At 42.1% G+C, this 18,907-nt stretch overlaps 3 protein-coding genes across 5 annotated transcripts; 2 read left to right on the top strand and 1 right to left on the bottom strand.

Annotated features, from left to right (window-relative positions):
* Nucleotides 1-544: 544 nt before the first annotated feature.
* On the top strand, nt 545-2,805 carry mboat4 (membrane bound O-acyltransferase domain containing 4). Its single transcript, XM_047341521.1, has 2 exons — nt 545-869; nt 1,255-2,805. The coding sequence occupies exons 1-2, from the start codon at nt 691-693 to the stop codon at nt 2,210-2,212; spliced, it is 1,137 nt and encodes a 378-aa protein (XP_047197477.1). The 5' UTR covers nt 545-690; the 3' UTR covers nt 2,213-2,805.
* Nucleotides 2,806-3,210: 405 nt separating this feature from the next.
* On the bottom strand, nt 3,211-6,354 carry coq2 (coenzyme Q2 4-hydroxybenzoate polyprenyltransferase). Its single transcript, XM_047341520.1, has 8 exons — nt 6,212-6,354; nt 5,509-5,863; nt 5,033-5,199; nt 4,741-4,862; nt 4,414-4,499; nt 4,188-4,321; nt 3,720-3,908; nt 3,211-3,613 (listed from the first exon to the last, which is right to left on the bottom strand). Exons 2-8 carry the CDS (start codon nt 5,822-5,824, stop codon nt 3,458-3,460), a joined length of 1,170 nt encoding a protein of 389 aa, XP_047197476.1. The 5' UTR covers nt 5,825-5,863; nt 6,212-6,354; the 3' UTR covers nt 3,211-3,457.
* A 953-nt stretch (nt 6,355-7,307) lies between these two features.
* LOC124852463 (zinc finger protein 462-like) lies at nt 7,308-18,530 on the top strand. 3 transcript variants are annotated; one of them, XM_047341421.1, is made up of 11 exons: nt 7,308-7,452; nt 7,769-7,808; nt 7,905-12,898; nt 12,993-13,243; nt 13,580-13,698; nt 13,878-14,012; nt 14,128-14,371; nt 14,816-14,958; nt 15,052-15,275; nt 15,816-16,986; nt 17,937-18,530. In XM_047341421.1, the coding sequence occupies exons 2-11, from the start codon at nt 7,799-7,801 to the stop codon at nt 18,077-18,079; spliced, it is 7,434 nt and encodes a 2,477-aa protein (XP_047197377.1). In that variant the 5' UTR covers nt 7,308-7,452; nt 7,769-7,798; the 3' UTR covers nt 18,080-18,530. The 3 variants fall into 3 exon arrangements, with proteins under 3 accessions (XP_047197377.1, XP_047197376.1, XP_047197378.1); XM_047341420.1 differs by having other exon boundaries at nt 7,741-7,808; XM_047341422.1 differs by lacking the exon at nt 7,769-7,808.
* The last annotated feature ends 377 nt before the right edge of the window (nt 18,531-18,907 follow it).

Genomic DNA, 18,907 nt, shown 5'->3' with positions numbered 1-18,907 from the left:
AGTTGGTTCTTCAGTCTGTGATATTCAACTTGTTGTTCACATATTTTCCGATATGGGTCCAATCGGCCGACTGATGGTACAACATCAGTTTTTACTGCACCAATGTTTTTCACTTCCTTTCGCATTTTTGTTTTATTTTTTTGCTAAACGTGGATATCTGTCCTTGAGGTACAGGTAGGTAATCACAAATACAAATATTCATTCATTTATTTAAATTTTATATTTTAATCGAAACTACATTTTTAAAGGTAATTAATCAGTGTAAGATGGGGAATGTTATTCTGTGCACCTTTTTCCACTATAATTAGAGATCACACATTTCAGTCAACACACTGTGTGATATATATTTGGATCCAATTTTTAAAAGGTTCAATAAGTTTGATTTGTGAATGAGTCCTTGTATAATTATGTCAACTGGAACACAAGGCAATAGCAGAACCACAGTATTTTCAGAGGGGATAAAGTGCTGCCAACAGTTTTTACATTTACTTATATTAATTTGGTTGTATTTTATTTATGTGAAATGTCTGTTATTTTTTAAATGTGCTCTTCAAATATATCTACATTTCACCATACTGATTTATATGATTGATGAATCAGCATCTCTAATCGTGACACACTTTCTGTTGTCTTTGTGTCTACAGGTACGTCTTTGTTACAGTTGGAGGATGTGTCCTGGCAGTCGCCACGATGGGGATCTACAGTGTTCTTCTGTTCGTCTCCACCTTTGTCTTTATTCTGCTCATTGGCCGTGTGGATCCCAGCAACATCCACATCTGGGCGTTCGGTATCCAGATGCTCTGGCAGACCTTCTGGCACCTGCTTATACAGTACCGTGAATATTACCTGCATGAGCCTGTCAGCGTGAGGTATTTATCTACAGGTTAAAGTGGTTCATTCATGTTTTTGCCATCGTATCTAGCATCCGTTATGAATAATAAATAACAATAATAAAAGTGGTCTGGATAATTATTAATGCATTTAAAAGACAAAAGTCGGTTCTGTATTTATTTTTTTATTGTCAATAAATATCATGAAAAAAAAGACAAAAAACAACAAATATCACAATTTATTTTTGCCATTGGGGGATATCTTCCTTCATCACAATTAACACTAACACTAACACACAGCTTTCCATTAGCTCACCCATTATGACTCATGTGATCAAAAGCTCCAGAACAAACATAAAGGTCACAAGTTTATAAAATGTATTTGTCTTTCTACTAAAGAATAAATCACCTCTTGTACTTCCAGGTTGTTTTTGGCGGTGTCCTCTTTGATGCTGCTCACTCAGAGAATCACCTCAGTGTCCATGGACATTCAGGACAAACAACTTATGTTCACATACAATGCGTCGTCCAAAAAGACGAGTTGTGTCCTGCCTCTCCCTCTCGTCAGCTACTTCCTCAGTGTCACCACGCTGCTGGGTGGCCCGCTGGGCTCCTACAGACAGTTTGTGTCCCACATGGAGGGAGTCGGCCTCCACCCCTCACCCAGTCCACTGGGTGTGGTATTCCTCAAGTTGATGCAGGTATTATTGTTGGAGTTGGTAAGGTTTTGTCTTGTCCACTTTCTAAAACAAAACATCTATGATCCCAGTAGCTCTGCTTCTATTCGTGGCGTCCTATGGGTTTGGGCTCTCGCACTGGTTTTGAGGATCCGGTATTACTCTCACTGGAGGATCAGTGAATGCCTCAATAATGCAGCTGGGTTTGGAAATTGCAAAAATTCATCCGGAGACTCCCAAGACTGGAGCGGCTTATCTGATGGCGATTTCTGGACCACTGAGGTGTCGAGCCGCATGTCACAGTTTGCACGTCGATGGAACGCCACAACGGCTTTGTGGCTGCGCAGAATGGTTTATATGAGAAGCAAACATTTCCCTTTGTTCATGACTTTCGGTTTTTCAATGTGGTGGCATGGTTTGCACGTAGGTCAATTTGTGGGGTTTTTGACTTGGGCCTCAGCGGTGAAAGCAGACTACTATATACACAGGTTCTTACACCCAAAGCTTTCCTCAACATGGAGGAGGCTGCTGTATACGTGTCTAAGCTGGATAAACACGCAAATGATCATTACATGTGTTGTTATTGCTGTAGAATTAAGAGATATGTCCGGCCTGAGACTTTTGTCAGCTTCATTTGTGGGTTTGTTTCCTCTTTGTAACATGATTCTACTTGTTATCTTATTAAAACTCAACACAGTGAGGTAGACTACTAAAGCAGCCATGTTAACAAACCCCCCTACCTACATATCTGTGCTATAAGAGCTCTACTACAATATGAAAAGCTTGTTTGTTCATTAAAATCCATGAATAGATTATTTATTATGTTACTCTCAATATGGGGATTCTGTTGTTGTCCAACTTCATTGCATTGTTGCATTTCTGCTCTTTGTTGTCGTTTGTGCTGTTGATACTTTGAACTTATTACTGTGTTTGTTCTTGTTAATTTTCTGTTTTCACTTGTCATGTTGCGCTATCTTCCCTGGGGATAAGTGACAACATTACAATGATATATATACATGTTTTTTCAGAAATTATTCCAGTATTAATAGACGATAGTCACAGAGGTTTGTAGGTGGTGTGAGGAAACTGGTTAGTGAGCAAATGAGGGGAAAGTACAGGGTGAACCGGAAGCATCAATGACTCTGAAGCATAACACTGATGACTGAACTGTGGAGGTTTTGGGGGAGCAATAGCAAGAGGTGAAGAAAATATGTCCTACTCCATATGTTCTGCTGAAGAATCTATGTAATATGTGAAATGCATGATGAAATGATTCGATAACCAATAAAAAAAGGTAAGGGGAATCTTTGGAAGTCAAACTTTACTGCTAAATGAACTGGATTTCAGGGGTGAAAGTTACAATATTTTAAATATGAATCAGTCTCTGTCTACGTAAATTGAAGTTGACTTTTCTACTTTAAACCTGCATAAAGTGACATTTTTATACTGTCACTGAAATAATTAGCAAGAGCAGAAAATAGTAGTAAACACGAGAAGTGCACTGGGCCCTGCAGATGTTTGCAGCTTTCTGCCTCGATCGCCATGTCATTTCAGTTCTGCAGCCTGCGCTTTCAGCAGATTGTGAGGGTGAGAGAATTCTTTCCGCAACCTCATAAAAACAAGCTGAGACAGTTGTTAAACCAGAGACTTGCAGAACATTTGTAAGGTGAATCATACTGCCCCCTGGTGGTCAAAAATGAACGCAGGTTTAAGGTGTTTATTTGCATTTTTGTGAACAACAACTGATCATCCTTAGTTATACGAGTGATAAAGGTCAACAACAATAAATTATATTTTATGAGGAAGATATTTACTGTGTGAGTTAAGCTTATAGAATATCTTTTGATCACTCATGGAGCTTTGTAAAAATATAAAAAGACACTGCAATGATGAAGTACTGTATGTGATGTACTGTAAATTTCATAAAATATACTGTGCATTGATTGTCACTTATCGGAGCGTATCTTCAGTTTGCAGCAAAGTCTCTCTTCTTTCTTTCCATAGATTTCCAGCAACAATCCCTAAAAATAACAACAGTCCGAGGTTTCTGTTTGAGACAAATTTCTTCCAGCAGTCCTCTGGTTTGTTGATGTGCAGTGTGTAAATCTAAAGGAGAGAATAGTAAATATGGGATGTTTGGTTAGGGTCATAAAAAAGAAAAAGGTCCACAAAACCAATAATATATTGTGCTGTACAACACCAAGTTCCTTACCTGGTGCGTTAGGTGGACGGCCACTGCGGACAGTACAGCATAGTAAGGGAGAGTCTGTTCAGCATTGACACCAGCTACAACCAGTCCTGACATCATGGCCACCGTAAAGCCACTCAGCCAAGGTTTGGTTTGCTCCTGGAACCTCAGCGCAGTAGATTTGACTCCTACCTTGATGTCGTCTTCCTTATCCTAGTAATCGAATACAGAACAGATGGAGCTCAGTCTCAATCAATACGATTCTACTTTGAGAGTGACTGTCAGAGCAGCAAAAAACAGGAACCTATAATTCCCAGATAAATTCTGCCTCATAAATAATAGAAAACCACATTTCAACAAGGTCAAATCAGTGAATCTATGGTTTAAAAGTGAATGAGTTATCTCTTCACTAAACGTGAGCTGCTAACAGACTTAATGTCAAATAAGTTTATATTAAGCACAAATAAGAACTACAGAGATCCTCAGCTTCACCTGATGTGCATATATGGTGTCGTATATCAGTGTCCACATCACTCCTGAGAAATACAGCGGGAGGCACACGGACCAATCACAGGAGCCTTGAACAGCAGACCAGCCGAGCAGCGCCCCCCAGTTAAAGGTGAGGCCTGAACAGGAGGACAAGAAGGAGGAGGTGTTGACTTAAGAAGCAAGAAACTGTCGAATGATCTTGTAGCGTATAGAACAGGACAACAATTACCTAACACAAACTGTGGCCAGTACGTGATCCTCTTCATCAGTGGGTAGGAGACTACAAGAGATAATGAAGCAGCGCCCAGAGCGATGCTGTGAGGAGCATTATGAAAGCTTTGAGTCAAACAGTGTCAAACCTTTACTTATATAACAACGAAGCAACAACTAACTGTTTGTATTCTAACATACATCTATAAATGTTAACTGATATATTGACTACGAGACGGCACAAAGACTGTCTTTGTCTGACCTACACAATCTTTTTATATTGCAAATAAACTAAAATTAAAGCTCAACAGATTATTTCCAATAACACACTGACTGTTTCTGGTACCTGTAGTTGTTGAGACACAACAGAACCCCGAGTGCAAGAGAGAGCTGCCCTCCCAAGAAGACCAGTGCCTGCATTCGAGAAATTGCCCCTGAGGCAATGGGTCGAGTGGCTGTCCTGGACACCTGCACAAAAATATATCAATAATAACAACTACTTCATTTATGGAGCACCTTCCATAACAAAATCTCAAATTGTGTTACAGCTAAAACAAAAAAATGGAATAAACCAACGACATGAAGAAAAATAATCAAATTATTACATTATTACAACTAAGACCAAGAGTATTTTATACCTTTGTGTCAAAGTCCTTATCCCACATGTCGTTGATGGTGCAGCCGGCTCCTCTCATTAGCAGAGCGCCTGTACCAAACAGAGTGAGCATGCCCAGATGTGGAAGGCATCCAGGGTCAGCAGCCAGAGCAATGCTCCATGTACACGGGAGGTACAGCAGCCAAGTTCCTACAATACAAACAGACAACACACTTAGGTGAAACTTGAGAAAACATTACTGCTGTAACTTTCAAATATACAGCGTAAAAACAAGAAAATTATGTGCAGTGTGAGAATAGGTACAGTGAATGGATTGCACATGAAGCATTGTATTGCACAGACAGAATGAATATTGCACAGTTACGTGTTATACCAGAGTTAAAGTGCAGTTCATAAATAAACACTATTCACGGCATTGTTTTCAAACATTCCCTCATTTTACTGCCTAAAACAGCAGTGAATTCAACTGTAACTTTCATTAACCATGAATGTACAAACCAATGGGTTTGTCGAGCCTCATCAGCCGCAGGTAAGGCTGGACAGGAGCTGGAGCTGAATTCACGATGGCAGCAGGTGACAGGCTGAAGGATCTCCTCCCATGGTGCTGAGCTTCACGCAGTCGGACCGACGGACGGATCGAACCCTGGCTGTAAAACGCTCTTCCTAACACGCTGGAGTGTGAGTGGAGTCCATGTTTAGTCCTGGTTGTTGCCTCCTCGTGAAGGAAGCGGTCCGACAGAGGGTACAGACAGGGGGACCAGGCTCCGTGGTGAATCCTCCTCAGGAAGCTCGCAGTCAGCTTGGCTTGCAGCATGGTGGCTCCCTGAGGTCACACTGACATTATCCTGCAGCCCTGAACACACACAGACACACACACACACACAATGGTGTAAGGGTGGCTTTGTTTTATGATTCGCTTGAACATGAATTATTTTGTGTTGCACTGAATCCGCCGCACAAAGACTGAGGTGTTCGTGTGTCCGATGAGAGTTGTGTGTGTGTGTGTGTGTGTGTGTGTGTGTGTGTGTGTGTGTGTGTGTGTGTGTGTGTGTGTTAATCAAGTATGATCATTGTAGGTGAGGTTACACGAGCGGTTATAAAACGCACATGCTCATATAATAACCATGTACTTCACACTGAAGGTGAAATGAACTCTTCAACACGCCTGAGACAGAAACAAAGGTAAATGAAATAAACTTACACTGACGGTTACAGAAGACACAATGTTTTACTGTCTCCTTCTTATTCTATTTGAGTTTAATGGTCGTTTAAACAACTACAATAAGGAGTTTTTCGAGGCGACGGTCTACTACTGTGATTTCCTGTTATCGTACGCCCGCTATTGTTCCGGGCGAAACAACGTTCGCACCCGGAACCAATGACAGCAGAGAGGGTGGTTTAAATCAGTATGTAGGAAACAGTATCTACTCTTAATTTAAACCGATACATAATGATTATTATTAATTTCCTATTGTCATCTTGTGTGCACTTGGTAACATGCACACTTTTGGGAAAGAGTCTATTTGATTTATATTATTAAAATTTGCTTTGATTTCGTGTCTTAATAATAAGAAGAAGAAGAAGAAGAAAAAGCACCAACCTCGTTATGATAATGCTGACAAAATATTATCATGAAAAGAACCAAAGAATCCTCAAAATAGAAGAGACACTTATCTGAATAAACAGTACGTTCACGATCAATTTGTTTGGTTATCTTTTATAAAACAGAATTCAAATTGCCTTGATTTTAAACTATTGTATTAATCATACTTACTGTTATTTTATTTACAAAATTAATCTTTATTAGACTGAACGATGAATGAATGGGATTTTTAAAAGATTTGATAAATGGAAACAGAAAGTAATCTCGAAGGTGGGAACTTCCGGTCAAAGCTTCCTCTGATTTCACAATTAATGTAACAGTGTTTTCTTTATTTATATATCCAATGTTATTTACAGTATTAGATGCTTCATTAATCAAATAATGATAATCAACACAATATTAGGATGATATTATACTATCGCGTTTTGCTTTAACTACATTGTGAAGTAGGGTTTTATTTTTTAACTGATTGTTTCGTTGTTTTTTTTAAATACTTTTTTATTTTTCATTAGTTTAAATGCATGGTTAGAATGAACTGAAACGTTTTACTCCAACAGTTCAAAATCTAATTCTATTTTATTTTATTTCACAATGCCCAGCACTGTGCCTCGCCCGCCTTTGATTTTATTTTGAAGAGCGGGTGACTCAGGGCGGAAGTGCAGTTGCAGGACATTGAGGATTCGCTGCAGCACCGGAAGCGGGGAGAGCGCTAGTCGCGGGAAAAATGGCGGAAATGTGCGGCGTCTTCATGTTTCCAACATCAGCGACTGTAAAAATCACATCGTAAACCTCAGCCTGCGTGTGTCCGTCTGCGTGAGGAGGCACGGTGTGTAGCAGCGGTGAGTTGTGTGTTTTGTTTGCTCTTTTATTGTCACTGGGTTGTGTCGTTGTAAGTCTCCTCTCCTGTTGGTTTCCTGTTGAACTTTCACTGCCTCTAAGTTCCCGACGTCTTCACTCGTTTTCCTCACAGTTGTTGCTGTTGTTCATTGGAATTTACCGAAATACTTGGAAAAGAAAAGTAGATTTCTTCTCGTTAGTGTTTCATCCCTGCAAGTATCTGCAGAAACTACGTTTTTGAACATTCAGTATTAACTTATGACAAAACAAACGTATTATTTAAACCGCAGGAGCAACACAGCTGTTCTCTGTTTATAGAGAATGATCTGGGTGTAGGAGGGATGCACGATGCAAAAAGGTATTTATCACTGTCAGCTTTTGTGTTAAAGTGTCGATTCAGTGCATTTAAATCAAGTGGAGTATTCAATGTTGTCTTTTGCTTCCCCCTCCTCAGATTCCATGCACTTTGCCATCTCTGGCCACACGATGCACAGGCAACCTGCCCCTGAAGAGTCCTCCGTCAAGTCTTTCTGCTGCAGTGACTGCTCGCTCGTCTTCCCCTCCAAGATCTCCCTGTTTCAGCATGTGACCTTTGAGCATGGCTTGGAGTCTGCGGAGGATGACGCTGACGACGAAGGCAACAGCGTGGAAAGTATTTATTTATGTCACAGCTGTGGTTTTATAGCTCGTGGCCAGGATGAGTTAAACGAACATGAGAAACAGTGTGGTAAGAAGCCGGAGAATCAAGTTGAGACACGGAATCCTATTGTTCTTGGAAGCCACAAGAGTGAAATAGGCGCAGTCATGTCTACCTCAAAATCTCCATGCATGCTTAACTCGTCAAAAGATCTGAAAACGTACAAGGGGCCGCTGCAAATGCAAACAATCACTAAATTCTTAACAGCAACACCTCGATCACCCTCAGCGAAGTCAGCCGAGAGCCCGGTGTCCCTGAGCAGCACCAAAGGAACCCTGCTTCTGCAACAATCTCCCTCAGACCTCAGCCCAAACAGCAGCGGTGTGTTTAAAGTCACCGCAAAGTCCAGGATTGATATGACTTACGCCACCCCTAACCACTGTATGCTAGATAATCACTTTTTACTCTCCGAGCTGAGATCTCACACGCCCAAGGAACAATGCAATGACGCAGTTTATGAAAACTACAAGAAGAGGAGCAACCGGGGATGCCCGGAGAGTCAACCGGCTAAAAAAACTAAGTCGGACGAAGAGGAGACGAAACTCCGAGGGAACGAGGACCCAAGTAAACAACCGCCCAGCAGCACTGACCTTTCATTTGAATTTAGCGACGATGAACAAGAAAAGAAGGGTAAGCTCCCCAATAGAGACGCGGAAAGCCCAAACACTTATTTTTGTAAACACTGTGACTACAGTGATGCTGTCATCAGACGCATGTCCTTCCATTACCAGAGCGACCACCCTTACTTAAGATGTAGCTCCATGTACATTCAGGATCCCAGTGATCAGAGCGTCACCTTCCGCTGCCTGGAGTGTCCCATTGAGTTTTTAGCTGAAGCCCACCTTCAGAGACACTACACAGAAAAACATCCAGACGCCCCCAAAGTGTTCATGATGCATTCATGTGAGCTGGTTTACAAATGTTTTGTGTGTAAGTTCATCAGCAATGAATTGAAAGCCCTGACAGAACATTACAAAGAGGAGCACCCGAAACATAAAGCGGATGATTCCTTGTTGTACTGCAAATATACAGTGCCTGTGTGCCAAGAGGGATCGTCAGAGTTGAACACGTGTAGGAAAACGCACAGCCCAGAAACATCGGAGGGGATTTCTCCCAAGAACGCAGATGCACAACCTGCAGAAATCAAAAATGCACCCTCGCCCCTACACCCCACCTCCAGAGGAGAGGATGTGGTTTTGTATCATTGCAGCAGCTGTATATTTAGTCATAAGTCAGCAGTCGGTATGCATGTCCACTATCAGAAAAAACATCCAGACGAAATGGTCACAATCAACAAAATCAAACAGTCGGCTTCTGTCATATCGCAAACAACATCCCAGGCGACACCTGAGAGTTCATCGAATGTAACGGAGAACTCTGTGCCTCAAAAGGACACCTCCGGTTCCCCCAAAACGGAAAAAAGCAAAGCTGTGGTGCCACAGCAGAAGGTTTCATCACCTTTAACGTCTCCGAAGAACACAACAGACACTTCTAAGACTCACTCAGAGTCTCCCAAAATAGAGAAAGTGAAACCTGAAGCGGACATAAAGAAAACCAAGACACCCCCTAGCAAATGGAACCGGGAGCTGTCGTCTGGAATCGACGGTTCATCCTCCAGCTCACTCGATAAAGTGTTCTACTGCCAGTTCTGCACCTTTTCAAATACCAACATCAGAAGCGTCGTTGCTCATCATAACATGAAACACGCTGAGCTCGGACTAACGGGCACTGAGGAGGTCTGGTGGTATAACAACAAGTTGCAAAAAAAGAAACTGCAAAGTGAAGCCGAGACCTCAACAAGTGCTGCGTCCTCTCATTCTAAATCTAGTGAAAGAGTTGAGGGGTGGAAGGAAAGAAAACGGCAGAATGAAGAAGCTACCTCCAAGACGGAAGTTAATCCCTATGAATGTGTCGAAGACTTGTTTTACTGCCAAGTGTGCAACTTTGGAAATGTCAGTTTAAAGGGAATTATGAACCATCAAGCCAAAGCTCACCTGCACCTGATTGCAAACCACGAATCTATCCTTAAACACACAGCTCTGGTTCGTGCTGAAATCAAAAAGTCTCACACGAAGGACGACTCCTCATCTTTTCGTCTACCTCTCCCGCTCATGAATGAAGGCGACATGGACTGTTTTTTCTGCCACTTTTGCAACTACAGACATAATTGCGTGACCCAAGTATTGAGGCATTACGTCAGCAGACATCCTGGGTTTGTGGTTAAGAACCAACAAATCCTGCAATACACTTCTACGCTTCTCAAGCAGATGGAGGAGTCGCACCCGGAAATGTCTGCAAGCCGAGAAGATAGTCGTGTGACCCTTCAGGAAAAAGTGACTAAAAAGAAAAAAGTAAAAACACTGGCTAAACGCTCGTCGGCGTCGCCCTCGGTGTCGGAGTCGGAGTCGGACACACAGACACAGAGGACCCTTAAGTGCTACAGATGCACGTACAGCACTCAGTATGTGAATCTGTTGAGGAGGCACATGTTGAAGATTCACAAGACAAATCGCAGGACAACTGATATTTTAAGAGTGTGTTATAGACAAGGGATGTTGGAGACGGGTTATCACTGTGACAGGTGTGTTTTCTCCCACAAGAGTGCATCAGTAGTGTTTCAGCACAGCCAGGAACAACACCCAAACCGTAAAGTGAGTCTCGAGTACATTTCCACCAGGTTGTATGTCGGCCCCGATTCATTTGTTCCTAAACGGAAAGAAAAGCATAAAACGACCCACACTGGTGACGTGAGTGATGGTGATGGGACAACTGGACAAAGTGAGACTAAGATGTTTTCGTGCAGAGCGTGCTCATTCAAAGGAAGCTCAATGTCAAGTATCACACGCCACTGCTGTGCTGTGCATCCCTGGTCCGTGAAAGACGACGGCTCCGTCCTGAACATCATCACCAGCAAGAAGTCAAGTCCTCAGACTGTGGAAGACCACACAGAAATTCCAGAATCATTCGACAGCTACCAAGTTCCTCTTGGACACAGCGACTCACCCGATTCACCTCATGAAGCTGCAGATTGTTCCAACTGGTTCAAGTGCAAACATTGCACTGCATGGTTCAGTACCTGGCACGGTCTCAACACTCACACTGGAATGAAACACCCAGAAGCTAAAATTGATGCGACAGCACACGTGCATGTTTTCAAATGTCCACATTGTACTTACATCAATGCCAGCTATCATGGAGTTTTAACTCACTGCCAGATAAGGCATCCTGACTCTGAGTCCAGGGCAGACAGTCATTTCATGGATGAAATGCATCTACGCAGCTGGAACCACTCTTTGACTAAAAAAGGCTCGGGTGACCCTTCAAGATTTAGCGGCTACATGTGTGAAACTTGTCCTCAAATCAGTGCAACTCTGGAGAAGCTGAACAAGCACTGTGAGAGAGAGCATGATAAGACCGATCCGAACACCGTGCACAAACCGTCAACTGTAAGAAAACTACACCAACCTAACACCTACAGCTCTGTGTCAAAAGCTTCCTTCCTGCAAAAGAAAAAATATCCAGTGATGAAGTGCCAGCTGTGCAGTTATACTTGCAGCACAAAAGTTGGGCTCAATCGCCACATGCGTGTGAACCACAGGCACTCATCTTATTCACAGTTTAAGGATTGTGTATTCAAGTGTGCCTTGTGTCCGAAGTTGTACTTCACAAAAAAGCATCTTGCACGCCATTATACTGATAAACATGGAAAGCGCTCCCTCTCGAAATACTTTGCGCCAGTGTACCCGCACGTCAAAGCGCTAACGTCCCCTGACTGCCCTTCAACTCAGCAACCAGAGAACACGTCTGAGTCTAAGTCTAGCGCAACAGGAGAAGACGGGAAGATATTAGTGTATAAGTGTCCGTCCTGTCCCTATGTGAACGCTAGCTACCATGGAACGCTCACTCACTGCCAAATGATGCATCCTGCTATCATAGTCAGAGCAGACGGACTTCAAACGGACAGAATACTCGAAAGCAACATGGTCCATAGTTGGACGGGAAAAGGTTCGAAGCATAAAGGGTTCACGTGTGAGAAATGTCCACTAATTCATGCATCGTTGTTAAAACTGAAAGTCCATTGTGAGAGGAGCCACAAACAGGCCCAACCCGCAGGTTCTGAACTTTCAGTTGAGACTGAAACTGAAAAACAGCCTGATCACGGCTCCGGGGGCTCAACATTAGAGGCTTCCTCTTTAAAAATCAAATCATCCCCAGTCAACGCCACAAAAACTGACCACAATCAACAGCTGGGCTCTCCTGAAACCTGTCAGGTGTCCGTGCAAAACAAGGAAATGCTGTACGAGTGTGACATGTGTTCCTACACAGGAATATGTAGAAAGTACCTGCACTGTCACTACAAAAACATGCACAAGTTGGATGCATTAACCATATACAAGCAGCTGGAGAGGTATAACAAGCGTAAATACTACACGCCCAAATTTCCATCTGAAGAAAGGGTTCGATGTAAGAAGTGCCCACAGTTAGTGTTTGACACATCTCAGCTGCTCATTGTCCACTACACCAACATTCACAGCTCCAACTTTAAAATGGACTTTACAGTGATAAAGCGAAGAACAAAAAAGAACCCAGGACTCTTCAAGTGTGACCACTGCAGCAAACACATAGTTGGAATCAGGAAGCTGTGTTACCACCTGGAACGCCATGAAGGAAGGATGAAGACAACGGCGATGGATGCAAAGCCGAGGGCATCAGTTGCCATGACGACAACACCAGAGGCCCCATCCAATGAAGTAGGTTAACTCTGCCCACATGAGCCTGTTCATTCATTGTCATCTTTTCCTATACACTTGTAAGTTGATGACCGTTGCTGTGTTTGATTTTCAGATCTGTCGACAAGACGAGCCGCCCATGTTAGAACCCATGGACGACCTGACTCCCTCGAATGTGACGCCAGAGAAGACGTTAACTCTGCAAACGGGGCTGCCGGAGGAATCGCTGGAAGACAAACGCACCTGCGGACAGTGTGGACGGACGTTCATGTCCCTGAAAGGTTTGCGCTCACATGAGCGCAGCCACGCAGCGCTGGCGGCCATCAAGAAACTGGACAAACTGTCTACCTCACTATTGAAGCACAAGTAAGAATGAAGTTTGGTGGGTCAGTCACCGTTTTAGGTTTGTAAAAATAAAATAAATAGATCCATCATTGATAAATACTTTCATTTTATCTGCTTATATATAAAATTACTGCTCATGTATATTACGCACTACTCAAATTTCAATTGCTTTACAGAGGTAATTAATACTATAATTAGTAATTAATACAATCAAATTTAATCAATATGTTTACAGTTTCATTAATATTCTCTTCAACAGTACAATATTAACATTTTACAAATCTGATGTCCTTTATGTCCAGAACTCTTGATGAACTATTTGTGACTGTCTGAATTATTTCTTTTTAATCTCTACAGCATAAATGAATACGTCGTCTACAAATCTGGGACCCTCCGGCCGTTCCTCTGCAGTTTCTGTTCCTATCGGACGACCGTCTTTGGCCTGTGGAGGAGTCATTTTATCAGGAAACATCAAGGTGAGCATCCCCTTGTAAATAATTTACAATTACAGTATTATACAGAAGTATTAATGAATCACTAGTTGAAGCATCAACGGAAATGATTGACATGTATGATATTTTTTATATATAGCTTGAGATATTTCATTTAGTGTTTGGTCTTTCTTTCCCTGTCTGTGTTGCTGCTGGATGCTCAGATGTGATTATGAATGATGGGGAGACTGAAAACGAAGACGAGGCGAACTCGCAGAGAAACAACCAGGATCCTCCTCAATTATCAGAGGAAAACAACAATTTGCCCGAACCTGAAGAAGAAGTTGAAATAACTGAAAGCAAGTCCTCCCTCTTATGTTATATAAACCACATATCTGTCAAAATGGATATAAAATACACACACGTTGCTTTGGTTGCTGCACTGACAGTCTGTGGTTTGTTGTCGTGTGACAGGATCAATGTACCTGGAGCCTCCAGATGTGCAGCGGCAGCTGAACCACTACAGCTTGATGGCGCAGACTGGACGTGCAGCCAAAGCCAAGGTGCAAGAAACCGAGTTACCAGAGAGCTGTTTGCTCCACTGTGAGCTCTGCAGTTTCAGCACTGGACACTTTTCCAGTGTGCGACGACATTACTTAAACCGCCACGGGAAGAAGATCCTCAAGTGTAAGGACTGTGATTTTTTCACTGGATTTAGGTGAGTTACAGCCAACACCAGGATTTCTCTTTATGTAAAAAACATTTTAGGAAAACCACTGTAATGTCTCTTTTTTTCTACATAACTTTTACAAAGCACAAAATTAGATTTAGAAAAGGGAGCTTGCCCAAATATGGTCTCCTGGGAGAAGGCATCCCACAAACAAGGCCGTCAAGGAAGTTTGGTTGCATCCAAAGTGCGTCTATTTGGAACAGATTAATGGATTGAGTTAGTGTACCGGCCAAAACTCCGGTTGTTCATTGATGTGTTTGAAATCTAAGATATTCTTCAATTTAATAATTGAGCAAAAATTAGGTCATGTCCCAGAGACACTGCAGACATTACATTTTTCTATCCAATAATTATAGTCAGTATCCTTGTAAAAATAGAATAAACACAGATACTAAATCATGTATCGAACCTGGTTGTTCTACCTTTTATCAGGAAAACCCTTGAGATGCACATGGAGGCCAGTCACTCTACATTTCAGTCAGAGCCGACCCATCTGAGGGACCTCCGCTGCCCGCTCTGCCTCTACCAGACCAGGAACAAGAATAACATGATTGATCACATCGTCCTACATCGTGGTACGATAGACACTGGACAGGATCCATCATTCCCAGCACCCCGAAATCCTAATTTCAGATTGAGTACATTTTTTTTTTGTCTCTCTTTTGCAGAGGAGCGCGTCGTGCCGATAGAGGTGCGTCGCCCAAGGCTGTCCCGTTACCTCCAGGGCATCGTCTTCCGCTGTCACAAATGCACTTTCTCCTGCGGTAGTGCTGAAAACCTGCGTTTGCACATAACGAAGCACGATGACGTCAAACCCTACAAGTGTCGACTGTGCTACTTCGACTGCCCTCTGCTGAGCGACCTAGAGGCACACCTGGGCGATAAGCATCAGGTGAGGATTCGTCTCTAAAGCCGCAGGAATTCCTTTGTGTCTGAAATTTGACATTATCCACTTTGAATGTACAGGAATTTTAGAAATGAAAGGAGGAACATAGGCAGCTTCTTTGTTTCAGAAGAACCGGACCCTGTGGGCAAATCTGTTGCCTGAATGAAAGAAAGTTTTGTCGCGTAAAGTTTTTAAAATTTATAAAGCCAAATAAATGTTTCCTTAAATTCAACCATAAATTAAACTAGTAACTATTTGAGTCGTTTAACAGCAGCTGCTGTAACTCTCTTACGTCAAATGAGGGAAACTGTGCTCCCCCCAGATACAGGTCTTAAAACTATCTTTAAACAAAAGTCTAAAAGGCCTTAAAAAGTCATCATATTTTAAAATTATACGAACTAGGTCTTAAACATGTTTTTGGGTTGGTCGCACTCATAACGCTACTTCCATTGCACTTTTTTATTTTTGAAGAGGAATGTGGTAGAAATGGGTAAATTAGTTCTTTTGTAAGTTAGATTTTTGTTTTTTTCCTTTTCTTTTATACAGGTTGAGAGGAACCATGAGCTTGTGGGTCAGGTCAGCCTTGATCAGCTAGAGGCACAGGATGGTAGGATAGCAGAGGAAGAAGAGGAGGAGGAGGAGGAACCGTTATCAAATTCTGAGCAGCACAACAGCCAGAGGGAGGATGTGAAAATCGGGGTTGTCTCAGGCTGCAATGAAGTTCAGTACGAAACAGTGGTTGCGGACCCGGCAGAAAATAAAGTTCCAAAGAAAGTTACACAACAGTTGAAGGAAGCATGTCTGAAGCATGAGCAGGAGACTGCAAGAGGACAGACGATCAAACCTACAGTAGAAATGAGTGTCAGGAAAGGAAACGCTGCAGAGTCTGAGGAAAGCGACGGTTCAGAGAGAGAGAGGCAGACCAACGAGAACCAAGCCCAACTCAAAGTGAGAGGTAGTGAGGACAACAGCGTAATGTCCACACGCCAAAGAGAGAAGGCAGCCGAGAGGAACTCTGCAACATGTGATGAGACGGTGGATAAAAAAGAGTCCAAGTTAAGTTTTAGGACGCTGCAGCACAGAACATCAGCCGTTGAGTCGAGAGCAGAAGACAAAATACTGCGTCACATCCTGGTGTTGGATGAGGACAGCAGCGTCCGCAAGATGCACAACAAGGCAGAACACGAGAGGATGGTTAACAAAGAGCAGAACATGGAGACCAAGGTTCTAGATAATGTTCTAAGTGAGCTGCTGGACGAGGAGTGTAAAATGTCTTTGGGCCAAAAACTGACAACTAAATATGATTCAGAGGCAAAGAAAAGTCACATGCAGGGAAATAACCTCAGGAGTCGGGAGGATTTAAAATGTGGAAGTCCTTCCCGAACGCCTCTTCCAGTCTGTGTCCAACTGAACGAGGAGAGCTCAGGTTTGTCGTCAACACACTGCAAAGAGGAACAAGTGAGCAAACAGGAATACGTTGAGGAGCTATCGGACCCGTATGGAGAAATGCCAGTGCTTGAGAATGAATATCTGAAGGAGACATCGTACCCGCAAGTCAGCTGCAAGGAGGAAGAAGAGGAAGAAGAGGATGAGCTCGAGCAGCGGCAGGACAAAGGAGATGAAGCGATGACTGAAGACGACAAGAGCGGATGCAAAGATCGGGACCAAGAGGAGGGAGACGGGATGGAGGAGGCCAACAGTCCACGCGTGGGCAAAAGTAAGAATTGAAATGAATCACAATAAATCGAGGGAAGTCCAACACAAACTCTGTGTTTTCTGTGTCTTCAGACAACGTTGCAACGATTGTGTAACTACATAACAATGGGAGTTATATAATTTTGGATGGTGATATCAGATTGTGTGTTGAATGCCTGTAAAAATGTAATAAAAATAAATTTAAAAAAAGGCACTCAACATAGATCGCCCATACAGTCCCTTTATGAAACCACATTTAAATCTGTAAGATCCAGATTTTTATTTGGATCTGCACTCAGGAATCAGTCCCCAAACCCTGGGAATTTAGTGAAAATGCCAAACAATGTTAAAGAAAGTGGTGGAAAAACTTCCTGGAGGAACAGAACATTAGTATTTTCTTTCTTGACCCGTGTTACACGCTTCCACCAAGTTTTGTGGAAATCTGTCCAGTAGTTTTTGCTTTATCCTGCTGACCAGCAAACAAACAAATGGACTGTGGAGAGAACATAACCACCTTGGCAGAAGTAATTATACCGTTACACACTTAACCACAGATTTCATTCATTATCCTGCCTCAGTTTAAATGTTTACTAATGGCTTTGATTATTTAGACCAATCATGTCACCCGATAGTATGAACAATGTTTGAGAAAACCACGACAATATCTGAGTGAACATTGTTAAAATGAAAATCTCTTTGTAGTTAATTAAGCTTTCCAGACAAAATGCCAAACAATCGCAATTTTATTTTTTTATTTTAACAACTTCTACTTTTCTCACCCTGTCCTAGAAAATTAAATCTGTGGTTTTTGCAGTTTAACCCCCCAAAAAAATCTTTAACCCCTGAAAATCTTTAGTTTTCTGACACATTGACTAATTGTTTCATTAATTACTATTAAAAAATCTGTGCTGTATCAATTGTTGACTTTGGGAAATGTGACACCAGTGTAAACTCATTTCTCTTGTTTTTCAGGTGAGTTAACAGCTGCAGGTGGAGCTTCTGAAGTCCCGCTTCCCTCAGTCACAGAAAATAAACTTTACACCTGTGAACTTTGTGGACGAAACCTCGTGAGCGGCTCGGACTTGAAGCGTCACACTATGAGACATGGAATATAACCGTTTTCATGACGTTGCGGACGTCAAGACTCAGCTTCCACTGTTGATTTTTGATTGGGGAGGTTAGATTGTTAGTGTGAACTGTCCTGTCCCCTACCTTTTTACTTTAATATTTGTAAACAACTTGTTAACCACTTAATTTTTCATGTTTTGTAGATTTTTTTAACTTTTTTAATGATCTGATATTATTCTACAACTGTTATGAGTAGGATTGATTTGTTGTTTTGTCCCCTTCAATAAATAAAACTTCAGAAATTAGGTGGTGACCAGATAATGTGACACAGTTAAATCCTTCTTATTACAGGATACACATAAATAACCATCATGCACAGATCCCCATTTAAGTGACAGGAGATATTAAATATGTTACGACTGTAAAAACTTGCAAAAAATCTCTACTGTGAACTGTTGTTCCAAATAAACTTTACCTCATGGTTGTTTAATACCTTCATCGACGTCAACCTCAAGACCCATTAATTAACTGTTTATTGAAATAATTGTGCCTTGCAGTGTTGCAGGACATCTGTGATGGAATACATCTCCCTTGATCGACACACAAATCCAACCATTATCAATACCGGTCAATCAGGTTATCCTATTTAGGGTCGCAAAGGGGTCGGAGCCATTCCCAGTTGACATTGGGCGAGAGGTGAGGTACAAACTGGGCAGGTCACCAGTCCATCACAGGGCTGACACACCGAGGCAAACAACTATCCACCAAGACCAGTGATTAACATCTAATTAATGTGATTAATGAGTCAATACTCAAATCAAGATAATGTTCATATCAGTCGATATCACATTATTTCTTTTTTAAGCCTGATTTTT

This window comes from Hippoglossus stenolepis, chromosome 9, assembly GCF_022539355.2.
Source record: "Hippoglossus stenolepis isolate QCI-W04-F060 chromosome 9, HSTE1.2, whole genome shotgun sequence".
Lineage (NCBI taxonomy): Eukaryota > Metazoa > Chordata > Actinopteri > Pleuronectiformes > Pleuronectidae > Hippoglossus > Hippoglossus stenolepis.
This window is presented reverse-complemented; position numbering and strand designations above follow the sequence as displayed.

Bases quoted from the DNA above. Each gene is read 5' to 3' on its own strand.
- mboat4 (XM_047341521.1), top strand. From the start codon at position 691: ATGGGGATCTACAGTGTTCTTCTGTTCGTCTCCACCTTTGTCTTTATT. The intron at 870-1,254 runs GTATTTATCTAC...TTGTACTTCCAG, and splicing joins CATGAGCCTGTCAGCGTGAG to GTTGTTTTTGGCGGTGTCCT.
- LOC124852463 (XM_047341421.1), top strand. The intron at 14,959-15,051 runs GTACGATAGACA...TCTCTTTTGCAG, and splicing joins TCACATCGTCCTACATCGTG to AGGAGCGCGTCGTGCCGATA. The intron at 16,987-17,936 runs GTAAGAATTGAA...CTTGTTTTTCAG, and splicing joins CAGTCCACGCGTGGGCAAAA to GTGAGTTAACAGCTGCAGGT.
- coq2 (XM_047341520.1), bottom strand. From the start codon at position 5,824: ATGCTGCAAGCCAAGCTGACTGCGAGCTTCCTGAGGAGGATTCACCAC. The intron at 4,500-4,740 runs GTACCAGAAACA...TGCTCCTCACAG, and splicing joins TTGTGTCTCAACAACTACAG to CATCGCTCTGGGCGCTGCTT. The intron at 3,614-3,719 runs GTAAGGAACTTG...TCTCTCCTTTAG, and splicing joins CCGTCCACCTAACGCACCAG to ATTTACACACTGCACATCAA.